We start from the raw sequence: 22,792 nt of genomic DNA, 5'->3' as shown, positions 1-22,792 counted from the left end.
ACGATAACTAGAGGAAAACAAGTTTATTAAATGGAGGTTCTCTGTCCAGCAGAGGGCAATATGTATGTACATACATTAGCTGAATTACTATGAAAGAGTCACCTGTGAGCTACAACCACATGGATTTTAAGAAGTTTATCTAAAATTAAAATATTTCTTCCTTTGATGGTATTTGGCTTCGGGTTCTGTACAGTGTCTTGATACAACAACACTGTTTTTGATACTATAAATATATAAAAAGGGAATTTAACTGAATTAAACAGAATATATTTAACATTATTGATACCTAAACGGTTAAATGTGATATAAAAAAAAAAATACTATAAGACAAATAAAAATTCTTTATTCAAAACATGCGCTTCTTATTCATAAAAATACCTTTTCACAAAAAAACGGTAGTGCAAACAATTGTCCCTAATGTAATTTAAATTTCACTGTGTTAATGACAACTCATTTTTAATAACAGGAAACATAACAGGAAGGTGCTTTTCTTTTTTCTTTTTTGTTTTTTTTTAACTTTGGTGTCCACAAAACAGAAAAAACAAATCCACGGCATAAAACCTGAACACAGCTACGACTAAAAAAAAAATACACAGTAAGACCCTGATATCACTGGTCAAATGTCATTTCCATTTGCTGCTATATTTCACAGTCTGCCACAGACTTATTTTCTCTAAAGAAATGACAGGAACACTGGGAAACTACACCTTATTTTTCTTCTTAGCTGAAGGACACATGAAAAGTAGTTTGGTAAAAACAAAAAGACGATATTAATGAACGTTTTAACCCCAGGATGGTAAACTTACACAACATGAAAACAAAACAAAACATAAAGGGATCAGTATAAAGCAGCTCTTTGTGTAGGTAAGGCACTTAAGATTGCTGCATCCTCACCACGATTGTAGCCATTATAATAAAGTTCTTTTGATCCATCTCCACCGTGAACCAAAGCATTAAACCTTCACTTAAATCGTTACTCAGTTTGACGTCCAGGTCAGTTTCTCGCAAGCCGTCGTCTACAGGATTCACTCGACACTAATACTGAAACGGTGACGTTTCAAAGCTCATACTTATTGATTTATTGAATATTCTGTGTTACTTCTGAACCGCCTTCATACAGTATTTTGACACAGAACCAATATCCGTAACCCTCCCGACATGCTCGTTTTTATCACAAGATATATCCAGGTTTGTAAACGTGTGTGAAAAGCTTCTGAATTTCGTTTAGCACAAACACATTTTCACTTATTCTCATTGCATTTTGGTGAACCCGTCCTGGTTCATATCCACTCCGAACCCTTTATCACTCCGTATTTGCCGCTGCTGCTCGTGCCGCTGCTGCCCCTGTCCCCGTCCGCCTTGCTGGAGGCGTGTCTGGAGGCGGGCCGGTGTTTGCGTTCGCGTTGCGCTTTGCTGTGGTTGTTACCGTGGCCCTGCAGCTGGCTGTAGGCCTGACCGTCGGCCTCCGGCTTGTTCTGAGGCTGACCCGCGTCCTTAAGAACCCCCCTGGGGGCGTTCCCCATCCCGGCTCTGCTCCGCTGCTCGTCGTCGTACTGCTGCCGCTCCTCTTGGACGATGTTCACGTGGTTCTGCTGACACGCCATCTTGGTGTTGGTGAGGTCCGTGACGGGCAGCGGTTGGTTGTGGTTCCCCGCAGACACCAGAGCGGGCTTGATCGCGATGTTGTACCCCGGCGGGGCTGATGGGGCGTTCCAGGAGAAGGCGTAGTTGCTGTACTCCTCCGCGCTCAGCACCGCATCGCTCAGAGCTCCTCGTCCTCTCGTCAAACCGTACAGCTCATCGTCGGGGAGCTGCACCCGGCGGGAGCGTATGATTTCGCAGATGGTGCCGATGCCCAGGTGGAGCATCTCCCATATGTTGAGTGCCAGGCAGAGCAGGGAGACGGTGTACATGATGAGGAGGAAGATGGTTTTCTCCGTCGGCCGTGACACGAAACAATCCACGCTGTGAGGGCAGGGAGGGTCCGAGCAGATGTAGGTGGCGGGGACGGCGAAGCCGTACAGAGCGTACTGCCCGAATAAGAACGCCACCTCCAGCACGGAGCGGGACAGGAGCTGGAGGACGTAGATACGCATCAGCCCGTCCTCCTTGATGCGCCTGCGCCCGTCGTGGCGAGCCTTGACTTTCGCCTGTCCGTCGCCGCCGCCTCCTTTCGCCGCTCCGCCACCGTCGCTCTCCATCTCCGCCATCTCGTAGATCATCGGGTCTTCCTCGTTGTCGTCCTCCGCCTCCTCGACGGCCCTGTGCTGCTTCCTCCCCGCGTGATAGTGCTTCTTGCGCTTCCTTCGCGAAAACCCGCTGTCTGCACGCTCCTCCTCCGCCCGGGCGATCTTGTTGGCGGCGTAGCCCAGGTACATGAGCGAAGGCGTGGCCACCAGGATGATCTGGAAGACCCAGAAGCGGACGTGCGAGAGCGGCGCGAAGGCGTCGTAGCAGACGTTCTCGCAGCCCGGCTGGCCCGTGTTGCACACGAACTTGCTCTGCTCATCGTAGTAGATGGACTCGCCGCCCACGGCCGTCAGCACGATGCGGAAGACAATGAGCACCGTCAGCCAGATCTTGCCCACGAACGTGGAGTGATTGTGGATTTCTTCCAGCAGCCGAGTCAGGAAACTCCAACTCATGGTAGTGGCAGAGGGACCACGGCGAGAGACAACTTGCACCTCCTGCTACGCGCCTGTGGAGAACATACAAACGTCAAACACAATTCATTCATTCAGGAGCTTTGCTCTAGGTTTACAACATGAGGTATTTATGGTTTCATATCTGCACCAAGACCAAATTAATCAGGAGAAAATGCGTCTTAAATACACAGCACAGGTTAGAATATCTTTACTGTCATTGGAATATGTACAACAAAATGAAATGCAGTCCATTTTAGTGCAAAATGTAAACATAATAAAATATAATGAAATAAACCAGAACGGAGCCAAGTCACGGATGGATATTTATCACTTGGACTAACAGACAATTTAAAGCAAGCGAAGAATCATAAGAATCATCTCGTGCTGAACCCAGTGTGAACACTAAGCCTGAGTTTTGGGTCCCCTAAAATGTAAACTTTCAGAAACTCTGCTCAACTTTAGCTTTAGTTTTAGTGTAAAAACTCTGGAGTTGCAGAGACTTTTGGAAACAATGATCCAGACTAAAATGCTTTTGTTCTTGGACAGTTTCCTCTGGTAATGCATAGGGGCGGGTACCGGTGGTAATGGTACCGATGCTGACGTAAACAGTAATAACCAGACTGAAAAGGTCTGTTTTGGTGCTTCACTACGGTGCCACTGAATGGACTCATTGATAACCTGCAACTGTTTTTATGATGATAATTATGACGGTTTGTTGTGAATTTTATTGGTGAATTTATCTCTTTGTTGTGTTTCAATTATCTCATCTCATCTACTACGACTGCTTATCCACACTAGGGTCGCGCGGTTGCTGGAGACTATCCCAGCCGTCATCGGGCCGGTCCACCCTGGACAGGTCGCCAGTCCTTTGCCGGCTAACGCAGAGACACAAACAACCATTCACACTCACACCTAAGGTCAATTTAGAATCACCGATGAACCTAACGAGCAGGTCTTTGAAGATGGGAGGAAACCGGAGAACCTCAAACCTGGACCTTCTTGCTGGAAGGCATCACCACCGAGCCATGTCCTGCCCTATTATTATTATCATTTAACCCTTTAATACTGCTCAAACGCCTTCGTCATTGGGTTCAAGCAAAGAAATAACCGGTCATACTTTTTTGCCGTTGCCTGATATTCCATCATTAAATGCTTTTAAGAACCAATTTAAACAGACGGTTCAAATAAACCACGGTGTTATTTCTAAGGATTATCTCTGAAACACTGTTGTTGTTTTAAATAATAAATGCATTCACTTAGAACGTGTTGCTAATAAAAGCTTATTACATGTTCCTTTGAAGCTTCTCTTGATTAACTGCCCTTTTTTTTTTCCGTCTAATATTTGAAAGCATTCAATCCACCTCCGATGGTTAGAAAACCAACACAATGCCTCCTTCCCAGCACGGACCGACTGAGAAATACAAAAACCTCACTAGTAAACAATTCCCAGACATTGCACACCACCATCTGTATATATTAAAACAGACTATTTATTTAATGTGTCCTTATGTGTCTAACTCACAATTTGTCTCTTTCCTCACACCCAGAATAAATAGACTAGTTCTTATTCTACAAATAAAAGACACCACACACACTCTCCTTCTGTAAGCACACAGCTTTTTTAGCCCCATTTGTTGGCATGGTTGGGTATGAGCACTTCTGCAGGAGGTACAACTACCTCCAAACATAGTTTATTATTAAATTGCAACGGAGACAAGTACTTAAGCCTTTCCCCTACATGGATATTAAATAGTGCATTTCTTCTCAATAACACTTTTATGCTCCTTCTTTTAAAAGGCTGTATCCAAAAGCACATGTTTAAACTCACCCTTTGGTATTAGTACACAAAGGGAAGAGTAATGATGACGATGGAATGTGTAATCATAATTGCTATGGTTAAGTGTATACCCCTTTACATTATTACTACGTCACATCATCCTCTTCCATAAACTAAAGCACGTTCCCGTCTGGTTTAAATTATTTTTTGTGCCGGAAACGCCGAAGCCATTTCGCAGCCCCTTTTTTATGATAAATGACTACATTTATATCACGGTATATACTTTATAATTTACAGTAAAGATGGTTGTGCTCTTCATAAGGAACGGTGGAGCAAGAGGAGGCCGGTACGAACAGTGAAGGTGCCGTCATTTCAAGTACTTTCATCCTCAAAGCCGTGAGACCTTTACTGCCATTTTTATACTCCTGTCAAATGTGCATTAACCTCAGATCCATACAGCATTTATCTCCAATGAACCTCTCAGGAATTAATATAAATAAAAAAATCTGATTAACTAAAGTAAAGCCATTAATTGATTTTCCACAACGGCTCCACATTATCATATTAATACACAGCAAGAAATTAGATTTCTGTGATAGCGATGTCGTACGCTCTGATAGGTTTGTTTTAAATTGCATTTCCCAACAAATGAATTGCAATATTTAAGTTTTAAAAACATTTTTACTGTGCACCAGCACCAGCACCAGCAGCACATATAACAAACCCCGTGGTTTATGCAGTGCTACTAAATTAGATCTATCCCTGAAACACCTCTGTTTGACCTGAGGCCTCCCATCTGCTCAGGACTAAACTCTCTGCAGACGACTCGTGTGAGAGAGATTTAAAGGTCTGGACTTCTTCTGTGGGACGGCCCGCACAGGATGTGCGTGCTTGGGCACATTCAAAAATACATGTCACCTACCAACAATGGACAGAGACAAACAAACTGTGGGTGATGACGGAATAAGATTGCCAGTAAGTGAAATCAATCATTAATTAATTTTGTTTTGTTTTGATCTCAGCGTGAATCTACTATTACAGAAACAATTGTGTTTATTACGCCCACAAGGCTCTGAGCACATGAAAAGATCCAACAAAGGTTAGAAAATAATCAATTTTCATAATATCAGAATATTATTTATACTGTGGTTTTGGTTGTTTTCTTTGTTTCACACAACATATTTTGTATACTGCTGATTATCCAAGTACAAATGCTATTTTACGGCCACACATTTTTACTGACGCCACGCCACAAAAACTGTAACACATGACACACTGTAGACACAAACACACTGACACACTGTCAGACTGACTCATTGTCTAGCTGCTAATGACATGAGACTGAAAGTCTTTCCTTATGTCTCACTCTGTAAAGAATGAAAAAAACAACAAAAAAAAAACAATCTCATTAAGAGCCACTTGCCCACTAATACTGCACATCTGGCCGCGGTTGTGTAATGCAGCATTCGAAGGCCCAGTGGCACACACCTATCACCACCCAAACACAAACCTCACTAACGACAAGATCCTTTAGTTCATTTTTCAGCTCAGGAGAAAAAGCAAAGCTGCACACTGAAAATTCATTGTGAGCCGTGCAATTACACATTTTAAGGGATTACACCTAAAGTTTACACACTTCCTCTCAACACAGCTCAGTTTAATTGAACAACAGACGTTTTTACAGAACTTTGTAGCGTATTTGATGATTAGTTGCTTGGATCTTGTTTTTGCCAACTGTGGTAATTCTGTCTTTTATAACCAGGATCCTATTTTATTTACACGCTACTTGGAAAAGCAACACTCACGGTAACGTGGAGATACTCAAAAGGAAAAGCAGAGTCCTCTATTAACATGCACACCATCGTCTTTTGTTAATCATATCAAACCACTCGATCTAGTTGTAATTAGTACAGAAAATAAACCTCACACGTATGTAAAAAAAAATATATATATATATAGCAATAGCTCTATAGACCAGTTTCGCACATCGAAAGCCTGAAGGTGGTAAAATGCACTTTGTCCAGATGTCTCCCAGCCTCGGACCGGCAGCTTCCTGTTTCCTACAGAGCCGGTAAAAAACAGCTTTGCACGAGCCCCATATAAGAAGACGTCAAGCTGTGAATGTGAAGGTTAGCGGTTTCCTTCAAAGCAATAAAAGTGACGCCCCACCCAACATCTATGGTAAATACGAAACACTCGCCAACTAAAATGCGACTATAAAAAGTTTGCAGTTTGCTGACGCTGCTCTTCCAAGCGTTTTTGTGGGGGTGCACCGTGGAGGTAGAGATATGCAAGAAAAAGTCCCAGGTCAAAGCAGGCGTGTTTGGACCACACGGTCAAATGAAGCAAATAGTTTTCTATGTCATATAGACTCAAGAAATTGCACAGTTGCTTGCAAAGAAAGCAACAGAGAAGCTAGAGGCAGGTTTGTCTAATAAGGACTTGTCAGGACACAAAGCAATGACAGTCGCCTGCAGAGTAAATCAAACCCAGAGGCAGAAACAACAACGTTTCATACATGTCTTGGCTAACTGAAAATCTACGGAAAAACAAAAACAGCATCTCTTATCTATGTAACTCGTGTTTACGACACACTGGGGTATTTAGAAAAAAACTTTATGAGCCTTCCTCTGAAAGATGACAAATGTGATATGATGCAGGGTAAGATAATTGTGCAACTGCAAACTACTATCATTATAATCATCTATAATCATATTACAGTTCTATGAAAGTGAAGAATACTCTTGAATAATCCCTTAATATAACCGTGTGTCTTAATTATCTTAAAAGAAAACAAAAGACGCCAGAATCCAGATTTTTAGTAATAAAAATCCCTAAAGTCTAAAGACTGTAATTCTAGATATTTCTGCGTATCGGAGGAATCTACTTACTTCTTTGTCTCTAACACCTTCTCTTCTTGTTGTCTCGGACACATTCAGATTTCAAACGCCATACGCCTGTAAAATAAGCAGAAAATAGTATATTAAAACATGTGTTTACATTTTTTTTCACAACTGTAAGTGCATGTTTTTGTTAATAATTTGACTCATATAAATGTAGATTGTCTGGATTTAAAATGCACATAAATTTAAGTTTAAACCTATACAATCTATGTTTAATCAACTAATTAAAAATAAATAAATAAAACATTTGCAAAACAGCTCCAGATTACTTACACAGATTACTGTGACATTTTGTTTTGAGTTCAACCAACTAAACATCTAGGAACAGGATAAATTTATTTCAATAAATAAGGGATAAATGTTTCACATTAATTTATGCAGCATGCTAAATATGCTAATTGCAAAAATAGCTTTAGACTGTTTGGTAGTTGAAACCGTTTTAAATGTCGGCTCCTGAAAACCATAATCAAATATTTCTTTCTTTTTGACATTTCATATACTTAATGATTAATCAATACATAAATTGTGAATTATATGTTGCTTTATTTTACATTAACCGCACATTGAAGCTTCGCTGTTAGCATTAAGCTAGCATTAGCTTAGTGCTAACAGCATAACAACCGTCAATTTTATTTTATTTTTATTTATTTTTTTGGAGAAGGGTGGTCTAATTTATTTTTTAATCTTAATGAAACATTAAGCCTGTTAAACTTTAAAACCATTATCAACATTTATTTATTTGTAGGTAACTGCTATCAAATTTAGCATAACATTTTTACACTTTGAGAAAAAATAAAAACGCAGAGAATATTTCCTTGGACAATTTCAGTACATTTTTCACCTTAACAAATGAATAATTCAGGAAAGCTTTCTTACCTTTTTGTTGCCTTTTTTCTTACATTGTTGAATCAACATTGTGGAAATTGAACAGGAAATTTAAAAATCCTGCAGCACAATTAAAAAAAAAAATAAATAAATAAAAATCTCGTCCAGATAGGTTGTGTCTTATGGTTTTAATGTTTTAAAGGACTAGAGGAGGAGAGAGCAGCTTGGTTGTTGCAGAGGAGGAGAGAAACTGAGTGGAGAAGGTGGGGTTAGACAGATACAGAGAGGAAGGAGGAAGGAGGGAGCTAGTCTAATGACTCAAGGCAGATTTCCTTCTTTATATTGTTGTAAGAAATAAAAAAAATAGCCTGTGTCTGATAGCACATAGTTTTAAATATAGACTAATAGTGACCTCCCCCTAAGTGTCACAGCTCCATTGTTTTCTCACTTCCTGAACACGTCCCCCGTTGTTTTTCTTAATCTATGAATGAATAAGAAATGTGTGTGTTTAATACAGTCATACCGGTACTTAGTGAGGCGTTACGCTAATATGACGCTTTTCCCAGTAAATCCAAAGTGTTACTATTTCCAAACCAGTAGTCCGATTAAAGTTACTTACTACTACTACTACTTACCTTCTACTTACTATTTCGATTTCTCCCATCATTTCTTGAATTAACAGATATATTTTTGCTTCATTTTTTAACTTGGGGAGTGACGTCACGTATGCGACGGTCTTTGTGCGACAATGTGGACGCGTCACGTTTTTCAAACGTAAACAGCAATGGAGGAAGTAGAGAGATGTACATTTTCGAGCTGGAATTAAAGCTACTATTTTGGATTTGTGTCCACTAGAGAAAAAACAAACAAAAAAAACAATGTTTATATATATATATATATATAAAAACATGTATAAAGTAAATTTTAATCTGACGTAGTAAAAATAAAGTAAAAGATTTGTAAAGTTTTCAGTGAAAGTTGAAGTTCAAATCAAAAGGCGTTAAAGAAAGGCAACTGGACTCATATTTAAACTTCCCACCATTTTCTCAGAACTGAAGAAGCTACTCGGACTCTACAAGTCCAGTTGCCTTTCTTTAACGCCTTTTGGATTACCATCACCTGGATGAAACACTACACTGCATAAATACCACTTCTATCACTCCGTCCATTGTGTTTATCAGGGTTTAAAAAGTCTATAATTTGATAACTCCAATCCAAGTTTTAAATATGAGAATATTTTTGTATTGTAGGTCATAAATTCCATTTAGTCATGTCGTAAATCCTTATGTCCATTTACCACTTCATTGGCTTTTCACAGTTAGTACCATCTAGTTCTTTGTCTATTAGCAGTCTATTAGCAGTACACAGAAAGAAAACTACAAATGAGACCTGGAAGTGGAACTGCAGTGGAACGTAACCAGATTTGGACTGGTCGAGTTTATTACAGTAAATCTCATTCCAAACATCTCTGTTTGATGACTCACCCCAGGGATGTCCTGAGTTCATCGTTGCATGTTATTTTGAGATTAACTCTGGGTTTTGGATTTTCCTTATTTTTGTACTTTGTGTAGGTCTTAAACTTAAATCCATGGTCTTAAAATGTCTTAAAAGTCTTAAAATTTCACCTGTTCAAACCTGCAGAAACTGTTTTTTATATAGTTATTGCCTCTTTCTTTTTGTCATCCCCAGAGCAGCTACTGAGGAAGGAGTGCTGTCATCCTCTCATTTTCAGTGCACACACATGTTGCTAAAAATATGTCAGTGGGCTTGACCTTTTGTGTTGAACACAGAGTTTCATTTGCAACCTTTCTGGCATCCTTCAAGACAAAATTAAGAGTCAGTCTGTTGGAATGGGCCGGTAGTGCTGGATAGAGCAGGAGGCTTAACTAGTTTTTATTCACTAAACACAAATCATCACAAAAACAGTCACTGTGGGCAGTGGTGGCATGAGGTCATGTGAATGTTCAGGCCAGAGACCCAGTGTGTATCTCTTTACAGGGCAGGACTTCATTAGTACCAGCTGAGAGGCGTCTATCAAAAAGAAAGACAACAATGAAATATATTCAGTCTCTATTTGGCGTAGTTATTTATGTCACTTGGCAAAAAGAAACATTATTGTGGCGTATTATTAATCACTCATGGGAAGGAAGAGTCGTTGCTTTATGAAAAGGGCAAATACGCCAATTTTCAGACACAAATTACATATTACGGCTCTATCGATTAACTCTATAAGTCTTGTATGACCTGCATCATCTAATGTTTTGTTTGCATCATGTATTAAGGCTGCATGAATGCTTTATCCAGATACAGGTTCAGGTTTGTGAGGCTCTCTAAAGCATCTTGCATGGATTTTTCCCTTAAATTTAAGGCTTGAATAAAGAATCTGGATTATTTGCATGTTTTTTCCCTAAATAAATCTACTGTGCATCTCAGTAGAGCCCCCTAAATAACGTCTTTGCCATATGGTTCTGATCATTTCTACATTTTACTTTTAACGTCTGCAGCATTTTTTCAGACACGCTACATAAGACCTCACACTGGTACAACTTCAGCAAATGCAGCACGTTCCAAATGCTCATTTTACAGGGCAGAGGGGGGAGGCTCAGCTCGTGAAACATCCTCAAGGACATGCAGATACAATTTAAGCATTGTGGGTTTTTTTTCCTCCCCTCCTGTGGCTGATGACATATCTCTACAGTTCATTTCAAGGACGTGAGATTAAACGTCAGCTCTCCTTTCCATCTCCATCTCTTGCTAACTCGACGTTTCTCTCAGGGAGAGACACAGCTCCAAGCTATTAGCTCGACTTTTGGCCGGCACTGTTGTTCCTAAACTATCACCAGAAGAAATCAAACGCAGAAGAGAGGAAACACTTACAACCCTAATCAGCCTGATAGCATTTTGGCATAGGAAACTCGCATCCTAATTCAGAGTGACCTCTTACAAGGCTCAAGTCCCTTAACTGAGTTATCTTTCACCTCGGAAGGAGTAATTGAATGGAGTGGAATCAATGGGGTTATCCATAAAAGCAATCATCAGACAGCACTGGCAATCTAAAGCGTTTCAACAGTTGAGTGTCTTCTATTATTGGTGGGAGGAAGGGCTGTATCAGCTGATATCTGGATATTGACGTGGGGTACAACAGGAGGCAGCGAGGCTGTCATTGACGAGTTTGAGTTCCCCAAATACGATTTGTCATCATTCTTCACAGATTGATGTTAATTGGGTTTTCACTTACCTCTGGAGGTCACTGAAAATGGGCCTGGATTGCCTGTTTAGCCATAATAGACTCAGCATGCTACTCTTTCTTTCTAAGGCTACGGCCGAAATTGACGAATCAATTCTTGTAGGATAATTTCACCTGAGAGCTACCAGTGTTTTCCGAGGAGTGATGGCATGTTGGAAAAAAAAAAAGCGAGGACAGGTCAATATATTCACTGATCAGCCACAACATTATGACTACTCACAGGAGAAGAAAATAATATCGACCATCTTGCGACAATTCAGTGTTCTGCTGGGAAACGTTTGGACCTGTTCGTTCGTTCATGTGGATGCTACTTAGACATGTAGCACCCACCTAGACCAGACCAGACACCCCCACCCCCATAATCAGGGTCACTGCAAGTGGACAGGCAAACTAGGCAATTGTCTAGGGCCCCAAACTGGAAGGGGACCCCTACAGATGGCTGATATTGGTCCATATCGATAGCAATGATGGAACCCCTTATAGAGGGTATGCACGTGATGTCACAGTCTCCATGGTTACGGCCACTGAATGGCAAAAAGTGATAGAGATTAGATGGAGATTAGCAGCAATAGATTGAATCACAGACTTTAATACAGTCTAGATTATCAAATGACGCTGTAATGGGACTTACACAGTGGTAAGTATGAATGTGTGTTATATTATAGTTGATGCCACATGCCACTTTGTCCCAGTCCCACCGAGCATCAGAAAAGTTTAGTGTTCAGTGCGCAACAGCAGCTAACGCTAGATAGACAGCGGACCGGCTTGAAGCTTTTAAACTCTTGAGATATCTGTTTGAATTTGTTTGAGAGGTGTATTATAAAGTGATGACATCAGTATTGTTGGCAATAGTTGTGTACACAAAACACTGTGCCTGCAATTTTAGTTAGTACTGCCAACGACAGTGTTAATTTATCCTGTTAGTAATGCATTTGTTGTCGCTAAATTTGATGAATCCAACATCAAGGTGCCTCTTGCCTGGAGCCCAGAGACGCTTGAAACAGCGCCGCCTGTACACTGTAAAAAACAGCATTACTAGAAAGTAAAGTAAAATATTCTTATAATCAATCCAATCATCTCGTATTAAGAATCTGTCACTGCGTGAAGCTTTTTTTGCTTGACAAAAATTCTTAAAATAAGCACAAAGTTCTTGTCTCTGAACAAAGTATAAGATGTATTTCTTTGATACAAGGATATTTTTTGCTTTCTTGAAATTCATTTTTTTGCAGTGTAGCAATGACACACAAAAACTGTTCATGAACAACTAAAACAAACAAACAAAAAAACAACAACAAACAAACAAACATGAAAAAGAGCGCAAGGTGTCGACCTGGCCTCAAAATTCACTGGATCCCACAGGACGCCCTCAGAAGGCCCATGTCCTACACAAGGTGGTCATAATGTTATGACTGATCGGTGTATACACTCAATGGGCAGTTTAATACTTACTACACCTTGGTAGAAGTGGGTTAGAACCCTGGTTGTCTTCTTGGCATAGATCCAACAAGCTTCTGGAATAGAAAGGCTGTACCTAATGAACTGGCCAATGCGCGTATAAGTGACATAAGCTCAGTGAGTTTGAGTTACATGTGTTTTGTGTTGTCAGCTTTCTTTCTTTCTTTCTTTTTTTGCTGGCGTCTTTATCATGAGCGGATCCTGGATTGACAACAGAAGATACGATGGTCGACAACAGCGATGACATGGAATCTCCCGGGGGGAGAAGAGTGACAGAATAAATCAAAGAGATGAAATCAGATACAAGATGCAAAGATAGATCACAGGGAATCTGATCTGACGTCAAACTGTAGAGGAAGAACGCAGCACAGAGGAATAAACATGGGTTAAATACAGTAACAGGACAAAAGAAAAACATGGATGCGTGATAGGCCAAGCTCAACACAAGTAGGAAAGCTGAATCAACAGTTTAGTTGTCGGACTTCAGCGGCATCTCAAACTCTCGCGATGACGCACAAACACATGTCATCCACGGCCTTGAGCCGTCGCTGTCACATACTGAGACGTGTTGGTGAATTTACATCAGCTCTGCTGTTTATGCCGAAGGAACCCTGGCGCTAATTTGTCGCTCGCAGTTAATTTCTTTGTCAGTTTAAGAGATTGGTGTGTTGTAAGAACTCCCCAAAGTCAAGGCAGGAGGACACGGCGTGTGAGTGATTCGGAGACTTTTGTGAGATGTTGACTTGGCGCCACCTTCAGGTCAGTTTGCTTGTGATTCCCTGTGTTCTTGTTAACACACGGAGATATTCTTAAAGCAAGCAAACATTTGATAATAACCGTGTCACACAAATATTTTGCACATTTTGTGACATCTATTGAAAATTTCCCAAAATATTATTATTTTAATAGTGCAGAAGCTGAATTGTTCTTGAAAGTAGCTTAAAATGACACATGTGATGCAATAAACCCTATGGTCTGAGGGGAGGGTTCTCTGTGGATCATCCCACAGGTACTTGATTAATATGGGATCAAGTTAATTTGGAGGCCAGGTCAACACCTCGTGCTGTTCTGCATGTTTTTGTGTGTGTCCGTGTCAGGTTGCGTCCTGCAGCCATCAAGAAGTGTCATTGCTGTGGGGTGGAGGTGTCTAGTCTGGTCTAAGTGGGTGCTACACGTCTAAGTGACATCCACACATGAATGAAAGCCAGGTCCAAAAGTTTCCCAGCAGAACATTGAATTGTCAGAAGATGGTCGATGTCATTTTCTTCGCCTGTCAGTGGTCATAATGTTGTGGCTAATTAGTCTACGTGCCCGTCTGTCTTTCTGTGGACAGATGCTTGCAACACAATCATGCAAGACAAGATACGGCCACAAACCTACAAGTGTGCAGTTGAGATCAAAGTGAATGTGAGGATGTAGGGGGGCTATTAATTGTCCTGCATTGTTTTCGCACAGTTGTGGTCTCTGTGTTTGTGTGTCATCACGGTAAATGTGGTCCTGAAGACACGTGCTGTAGAGGGAACTAGTTTAATGCATCTATGACTGTGCGACCCCACCTCAATACAGTTAGTTTTAATTAAGAAAGGTATGCAACAGTAAAACCACATCTTTGCTGCTTCTTACTTCAAAGATGTCTAACCTTGGAATGCACAACTAACACTTGTTTCCTTGTATCATTCCTTGCACCTTGCACAAAGCACAGTTGTGTTGTATCTTGTACTCCAACAAACTGAGAATGAATCCTCCACACCCTCCCCTCTTCTCTCCTCTGGTCTATTTTGCAATTAAAACAGCACGTTATCTACTTTGAAAAGAAAGATGAAGCTCATTTGAACAAGCACACACAAGTACAGAGCCCAGACGTCATTGGATTGTCTGTCAAAACCTGAACTTTTTTGAAAAAAACCCATTTTTTTATTATTATTATTGTGAAACTGACTTTTTTAAACTGAATATTTTCAAGATTGTTGACCTTTTCCCAGAAGACAATTGCTGCAGCAGCCGCTGACAAAACTGCCCGTCTTAGTTTTCAAGGCCAAAGGAGAAGCAGCAACTACTCAGCATTCAAAAGGGAAAACAGCATTTGGCTGAAAAATACCCAATTGCAATGAAAAAGTAGATGGTGAAATGTCTGTTAAATATTTTTTTTTTTTCATTAAAAATTAAAAAAAAAAACTCTGAAGATGTTCACAAAATTCCTCAAAGTAGAGAAAGAGAACTGACATGTTAAACATTAAATATATACTTATTTGTCCAAGAAAATTAACCATTTGTACATAATTCAGTTTGTTGGTCCTTTGGTGATGACAAGTCATTCAGGTTCAGATGAAGCAAAATAGGCCAGACAAGGACATCGCCGCACCCATGTTTGATCCATGTTGGTTCACCTCCAGAGGTAACACATCCCAGTTAAACCAGATAATCTACTTCTGTCTCATCTGTCAGCAAAACATTTTCCCGGTATTCTTCTGTCTTCTCCATGTGATACTGAGAAAACTGTGAATGTGTCCATCACTGTTTTGGTTGTTCAATGGATTCATGAACATTAACATAAGCCAATGTGTCTTTAGCTGCTTAAACCCTATTCGCACGGGATTAGTTTTACTTGGGAACCTCAGGTAATTTCTAATAATCATGGATGTCATCTGTGATCGTCCATGTCAGTGATTTATGAAGTAAAAATTACACCTCAAATTACCTGGACTATAATTCTCGTAGCACAGAGGTCCTCTGATAAAAATAATACAGTGTGAATTGACATCTTTCTTTTCTTTGATTTTGTGTCTTTTTTCTGCCTCTTGTCCCTTAAGAATTATCAAGGATGTGCTATAATTCAAAGTTTAGACACATGTTATAGCGCAAAGTGAAGATGTTGCTGAACTATTCGCCCATTTAGGCGAATTAAACCGTTAAATCAGCCAATAATGTGTTCATCAGCAACTTTGAGTTTGATTTAAATGCTGACAGGTCGTTGGTTATTTCTTCCTGGGGATAAATAGTATCACAAATATATTTTTATCATCCATTATGATTTGCAAAGTAATTAACACACAGTGGAGTGGGGAGGGAAGTAGCAGAGCTTTAATGGAATTTAAATTTGAAAAGGGCTTTAAAAGTTCCTTTGTGACCTCTCAGACTATTACACTTCTTTCCTTTTGGAGTTCTATGGAGAGTAACAGTCGTTTTAAATCTCCTCCATTTGTTCTCAAGCTGTTTGATTGTAGATTGGTGGGTTCCAACCTCCAAACCTTTTCCAGTCTGATGAGCAACATCAGCTCTTTGTCTGAGTTCGTTAGAACTCATTTGTCTGTGGCCGTCACACCCTTCCATAAATCATCCGCGGCTCATTACACTGACTGGAAATACCTCTGAACTGATCGACTTTTATTTGACAGCGAAATGAACCTAGAGGTGCATTTACCCATATGTAATATTGGTTCATTTTGTTCTTGAAAATGAACAAAAGAATAAACAAAAGCACAATACTGTTGTTTCATTTGTTTGACTGGGTTCATTTTGTCTACCTTCAGGACTTCACTCAGGAAATCCACTGATATTTTGAGTCAGAAATGTGCACTTTTAACACTGTATATCTGATATCTACACATACACCCACAACATTATGACCACGGAACAGGTTTAAGTTAATAATGTTTAAACCATCTTGTGACAATTCGGTGTTCTGCTGGGAAACTTGGACCTGGTATTCATCCATGTGGATGTTACTGAGACATGTAGCACCCACGTAGAACGAAAACCTCACGAAAACGGTTTAGGAACAACTCAAAAAAAACATGAAGAACAGCGCAAGGTGTTGACCTGGGCTCCAAATTCACCAGATCCCAAACTGATCAAGTATCTGAGGGACGATCGTCTCAACCCACACTCATAAAGCACACAGCAGACACCCACTGTCAGATAATGGCTTTATATTCCCGTTACATCGATGCACTACACACTTCATTGTTATTTTTCAATGAACACGCACAATTCAAAAATAAATGTAGCATATTAGTGACAACAACACATACATTAATTTGGTTGCCTGAATATGATCTTAAAGCGTCATTTAAAAAAAAAAAAAAAAAAAAAGCACTGTGGTCTAGTGATCTGGGATCGATTCACATCCCTGAAAATGTCAGCGGTCAGTTTCTCTTCCTCTCTTTTTAAAGTATGAATTATTATTGCACAAAGTCAATTAAAGTTACACACGACAGGAAAATAAACTCACAAAAGAAAGAAAGAAAAAAAAAAGCTCACACAACTTTAGTCCCTTAACCACAAAGCATTAGCACTACACCTCACCATCTAAGTGACGCTTTTTTTTTTGTTAAAAATTAAACATTTTGTTCTTGGAGAGGAAAATAAGACAGTGTAAATCAACACATTATTGTTATTGTGTCGTTATATTTCCTTTCTCTGCTCCCGGGATAATTAAAACACTACTGTTTAAAAGGAGATTTCCAGCATCAAGGTGTTCTTTAAGGCGATTTTTCATCCACTGACAAACACACACGCGCCCAGATTCACTTCTAATGCCTCAGCATGGATGTTTCTATATTTGTAGAAATATTTAAAATACTAATACAAATATCCACACTATTACTTTAATATGTGTGCATAATGACATAAAAAATTATTTTAAATAGTCTCTAAAAATCAAGATATGCACAGTAGACATGCAGCAGTAGTACGGTTACAGTACATTTTAAACAAAGTGTTGTAAACTAGAAAAAAAAATAAAATTAAATCCTAGTATGTCCTGAATTTTAACAGAATATGCCTCTTTTTTTAAAAATAACTTTAAAATGTATATATTTTCCACCCCCCGGCATGAAGTGAGGCCGAACGAGGTTTACACGTCGGGTTAATTATGAAAATAAACACATAAATCCTCTCCAAACACACAGACTTTTGTCAATGTTAATCACTCAATTGGACTTTAAAATCTAAAACCTGTGTTTTGCGTTGCAGCTTTTCTTTCATAGTTTCAGAGGGACGGGGGTGTTAACGTTGGTCCAAAGAGCTGCCGTGTGCTGGCTACTCATGCTGGTGTAGATTACCGTTGTATAATCAAGCCCGAGGTTGGGTATCAGGGCTGTGGAGTGTGTGCACATACTCTGAGCTGTCACCTTATCTCTGTTCTACGTCGTCCGTGTCCCAGGCCTGATGCGACATGTGTGGTCTTTTGTCTCCGATAGGGCTGCAACACCCGCTCCTACTCGTGTGTCAATCGTCGAGGCCTTTTCGACTGGAGCGTTAAAAAGACGGTTACCAACACCAGGACCCCCCCCCCCACCCTCACACACACACACACACGGCTGGAAGAGCCACTGAAATCTGTAGCAACACTGCTTCATGAGATATCCAAATGCATTCATACTGAAGGGACCTATTAGACTTAACCTCCAGAGATCCTGCGTCCTCACATGGGGACATTAAGTTTTAGGTTTTATCGCATCTTATTCTGCTTCATTTAAACCTGTTGTTCTCATTAGTCGACGCTTTAGTGTGTAATCTGGTGGTAGCAGAAGTTAAGGCTTATTTATTTATGCTGAATTAATGTTTCTAGTTTGACATTAAGCGCAAATCTAACATATTTTATCAATATCAACGAGCAACAACGTCGCTAATTAGCAAGTACTCGTTTGAGGATGTTGGGACTCAGTCATGTACAGGTATTAAAATAAACAGTTTTATACTTTGTCACACATAGGGTGACTTTGTTATAATCTAAATAATGAAATAATCCCAATGGCCACATATGAGGACATATTTTTTTTACTAATCGTAAATACCTTGGAAAAATTAAAGACGCAAAGTTTGGGTCTCAGGAGGTTAAGGACCAGAACATACATTATATTCGTTATTGATCTCCAAGATAATTGCAGGGGGGACTTTTAATACTGATATGCCATTAATGGCAATCAATTAAAATAGAAATATGTCGTTTTTCTTTCACTAGGCTGACATTAAAAGATTAGTCGTACATTTTGGGAAACATGCTAATATGTCGACAGTTAGCATGAGCTGCAACCCTGGTAAGACATAAAATCTTTCTTCAAATCGTTTTAAATTTCACTACATATACGTCAAGTTTATTTAATCCCTATTAAAACAAAGTACTTAACCAGCTGCAGCTACACATTTCTTTACAGACATTGTCTTTCCAAAATGAAGAACTATTGTTTGGCCGCATCTTTAGAGGACTGTTGTTGGTGCACCTTTGCTGTATTGTATATTCACTCCCCTTGTCCTCATCTTTCCTCCATTATTTTCTTCAAGGAATCCACTATGTCCTCACCACTGACCCATGGAACTATGTGCGCTTTGAACTTGGCGGACTGGGACTTCTGCATATCTGTCAGCAGCCAGTGCATGGGGAAGCCCTTCCTGGGGAAGGCGGTGTCCTGGGGCCCCAGAGCCAGAGAGGGGCAGATGTCATTGGCCCCATCTCCGATGTAGAACACCCTCTGGAAAGGAGTGCCGCCACGCTCCTCCTGCCGGTCCAGCAAATACTTTCGAAGGATCGCCTGTTTGCACATGTTGTCTGGACAACGGGTGCACGAGTGCGAGTGGAAAGGGAGCAGCACGAGCCGGCCGGTCACGTCAAAACTCGCCGGGTTGGTGAAGATCTTCCTGAAGAGGTGACGCACCCCGGCGTGCTCCAGCCACGTTTCAATGAAATACATGTTGGCATCGGAGACCACCACCAGCTCAAAGTCCTGCTGGTGTCTCTGCAGATACTGGAAGAGGTTCAGGAGGCCGGCATTCGGCGGGATATTCTCCACCGCCGAGTGGATGGAGTCTTCAGACACGCCCTGCTCCGCCATATAGGCCAAGACCTTCTGCATGTGCTCAGTGTAGTAACCCTCTCTGTAGCTGTTGGTCAGCCAGGCAGGGAGCTCTTTGCCTGGCAGTGCTCGCACCACGGCGTCGTCGCTGCTCTCAGAGATGATGGTCTCGTCAAAGTCAAACAACACCAGAAACCGCTGCTCGCGTGGTGCAGCGTCGGTTAGGTTTGACGGAGCTGTCATCTTTGGTGAGTGGTCCCTCTCTAGAAAAAGAAAATAAGAAGAATGAAACAGTCAGAAAGATTTTTTTTTACTTTGCCAAGGACGAGTTTGACCTCCTGAGACCCTTCGTGCTCATATGGGGACATTAAGTTTTAGGTTTTTCTTATTCTGCTTCATTTAAAACCCGTTGTCCTCATTATGTCTGACATTTTAGTCTGCCACCTAGTGGTAGCAAATGGTATTAGTGCCAAATTTTAATAATTTTTTTTCATCATGCAGTTTGAGAAAAAAGTCGAAAGTCGAAGGTAGACCTTTAAACCGCTAGTACCATATGGGTATGGTGCACTGTTAAAAGGGCTTTAGGCTTTTAGTCAGAAGATCTACTGTTGTCAAGTTGAGACAACTTATTGTCCACTGCAACAAAGAGTTACAACAACTTGAACTTGAAAAAAGTGCGGAAACTCGTTAAAAACCCACAATAATCAATTCAGGTCACTTCAGAAAATAAGTCAAGGTGGGCATTTCAGCCAACACACATGTGCCCGCAATGTTCTTAAAATCCGAGCTCATCGCAGGTTTTTCCTCAGGGTGAAGTCATGTAATATTATTTTACCAAAGTCAGTTTATTTGTAGGCAACATGTATGATTCATCGAATGGCTCTCCGTCTCAGATAGTCGGAAATACGTCAGAATGTAGCACCAGCTAGCTAGGGCTGGCGGAGTGAAAGCAAGTATTTAAGTAGGGTGATCAATTTTCCCTCAACATCTTCTCTTTTTTTGAGATCTGAAAATGTGTCTGTCTGGAATTTCAAAACTACTTGGGGCTATGACGCCCTCCCCTTCCCCCGACGTCTCCACCTCGACTCCCCCGCCGACCAATCTGCAACGCACCCTCCCCAATCGCTGGAGCGTCTGTTAAGTTTATGTTTGTTTCATGTTGGGAATTGTGAAATGTGCCATTTTATCAGAGACTTGAAGTGATGCATAGTATTTATTTATTTATTTTTTTCCTGTACAGGGTTACTTCACTTCAGTGTTGGCCGTGCTGCTTAGGGCAACTGCCCCTCAATGACGTGGTCCTGCAAGTGTTGCCATTTCTCCTCGCCAAACAAACGCGCTAATTGTCCATTATAAACTGAAGCACTCTCATCAGGCAACTAACTATCCTCTTGGCTGTGTCTATGCAGACTGTGTGCTCCTTCAGAATGGGAGTCGGGTCCGAGATGTGCACTCTCAGGGTCCGTTCTCTCAAGAATAAACTGCTCCGTTAGATGTATGGCTCAGGAGGATGTTTCTGCTTTTGGGCCTTAAGTATTTTCATTTTTTTGCCATTTTTCCATTGGACTACTGTATGTACTAAGAGGAAATGAAATGTACGTAATGCCCTGGGTCACAACAGTTTTCTTTGTTTGTTTGGAGGAGGAGGAGGAGGAGGAGGAGGAGGACACAGAAGGTCCCGGGCAACAGTGGCTGCAGCTTTAATTTGTATTTTATGTTTTTTTTCTCCTTTTTCTCTTTTTTTCTATTTTATTGTTATTTATTTGAAGGACAAAGTTACTTATTGAACTGCGTGTTGTGTCATTTATGTATTTCATGTTGATCAACTTGATTCACATTTGTAGGAATTTGGAAAAAATACATTCAACAACCAACATGCCTTAAAATGATCTCAAATAATATTTTTTTAGTCCAACTTACTTGATAGAGAAAGTTGAGTCAGTTGACTGTGTTTTGCAGCAACTCGCGTTTTGAAGTGTAATTAACTTTACATGATGAGATGACCGAACTTAACTCGGTCAAAGCAACAAGATGACTAGATTTACTTAACTTGAGTCAACTGACTGCATGTTGCAGCAACTCGTGTTCTGAAGTGTAGTAAACTTAAAACAATGAGATGACTGAACTTAACTCAGTCAAAGCAACAAAATGACTAGATTTAGTTGAGGCAACTCATATTTTTTAACAGTGTACCACCTATACTCTGTGGAAGAGTATTGGGGCTTAATTAATAATTGATGTTAAGAATTTAAAATTGTATTGTGATTATTTTTATCAGTTCTGTTGCTGATATATTAAATTGGACTGTTGCATGTCAGCAGTGGCGTGGATGTGATGAAAAATACCACCTCCTCTAATTTTAAATTTTTCATTCTGCAGATGATCCCAGGACAAAAGTGGACGAGGAACAAAACCTCATAAAGTTCTACGGTTAAAATGTATTTATGTATGCTTATTAATGTTTTAAGTTTAATATGACGCACAAATTTAACAACTTTTATCAATAGAAAGTAATTAGTTTCATATTTTGTCATACGTTGGTGATTTTATTATAATATAAATCTTGAAATAATCCCAGTGTCCACATATGAGGACAATGTTTTTTTCAAACTCCTCTTGAAAGACGATGCTTAGTTTTTATACTTCTTAGGTTCTACTAATCCCAATACCTTGGAGAAATTAGAAACGCATAGCAAACTAAAGCTTGGGTCTCCGGAGGTTAATGGCAGGATGCCAAAAAAAAAAAAAAAAAAAAGCTAGAAAATGCATAGTTTCAGTTCAATTAAACTACAGTGCCAACCAACACAGCACAGAGGAAACATCAAAATGCTTAAATACTCTTAATGAATCCACAGACTTGAAGGGAAACATATGTTTACCAGAGGAAAGGAAACAAAAGGAACATGTAAACAGGATGTTCATGACACTTAGTGGAAGAAAAACAACATCAACGTAGCACACACTGCTTTACTGTACAGCATACCCTGACGGATATTTGAATTACTGCACTGGCTCCTCTCCACACAGACATTCCTTCATTCCCTTAAAAGCATTTATTTATACATGCCAGATTTTGGAGCTGCGCCAGTTCCATATTTGTATGACTGATATGTCAGTAGCACAAGGCTTCCCCATTTTAAGGCATG

The 22,792-nt window shown here is 40.2% G+C and overlaps 2 protein-coding genes across 4 annotated transcripts in view; both read right to left on the bottom strand.

Moving 5' to 3' along the window:
* Positions 1-321: 321 nt before the first annotated feature.
* LOC125022097 (gap junction gamma-1 protein-like) lies at positions 322-8,581 on the bottom strand. Its single transcript, XM_047608400.1, has 3 exons — positions 8,202-8,581; positions 7,314-7,379; positions 322-2,698 (listed from the first exon to the last, which is right to left on the bottom strand). Exon 3 carries the CDS (start codon positions 2,643-2,645, stop codon positions 1,281-1,283), a length of 1,365 nt encoding a protein of 454 aa, XP_047464356.1. The 5' UTR covers positions 2,646-2,698; positions 7,314-7,379; positions 8,202-8,581; the 3' UTR covers positions 322-1,280.
* An 8,183-nt stretch (positions 8,582-16,764) lies between these two features.
* The window catches only part of LOC125022291 (probable phosphatase phospho1), a 12,621-nt gene continuing 6,593 nt past the window's right edge, over positions 16,765-22,792 (bottom strand). For all 3 annotated transcript variants that reach the window (XM_047608819.1, XM_047608817.1, XM_047608818.1), the window contains exon 2: positions 16,765-19,909. In XM_047608819.1, coding sequence (XP_047464775.1) covers positions 19,110-19,889 — 780 coding nt within the window. In that variant the 5' untranslated portion in view covers positions 19,890-19,909 and the 3' untranslated portion in view covers positions 16,765-19,109. The remainder of the gene's footprint in view (positions 19,910-22,792) is intronic.

This window comes from Mugil cephalus, chromosome 16 (genome assembly GCF_022458985.1).
Source record: "Mugil cephalus isolate CIBA_MC_2020 chromosome 16, CIBA_Mcephalus_1.1, whole genome shotgun sequence".
Lineage (NCBI taxonomy): Eukaryota > Metazoa > Chordata > Actinopteri > Mugiliformes > Mugilidae > Mugil > Mugil cephalus.
This window is presented reverse-complemented; position numbering and strand designations above follow the sequence as displayed.

Coding starts and splice junctions, on each gene's coding strand:
- LOC125022097 (XM_047608400.1), bottom strand. CDS start 2,645: ATGAGTTGGAGTTTCCTGACTCGGCTGCTGGAAGAAATCCACAATCAC.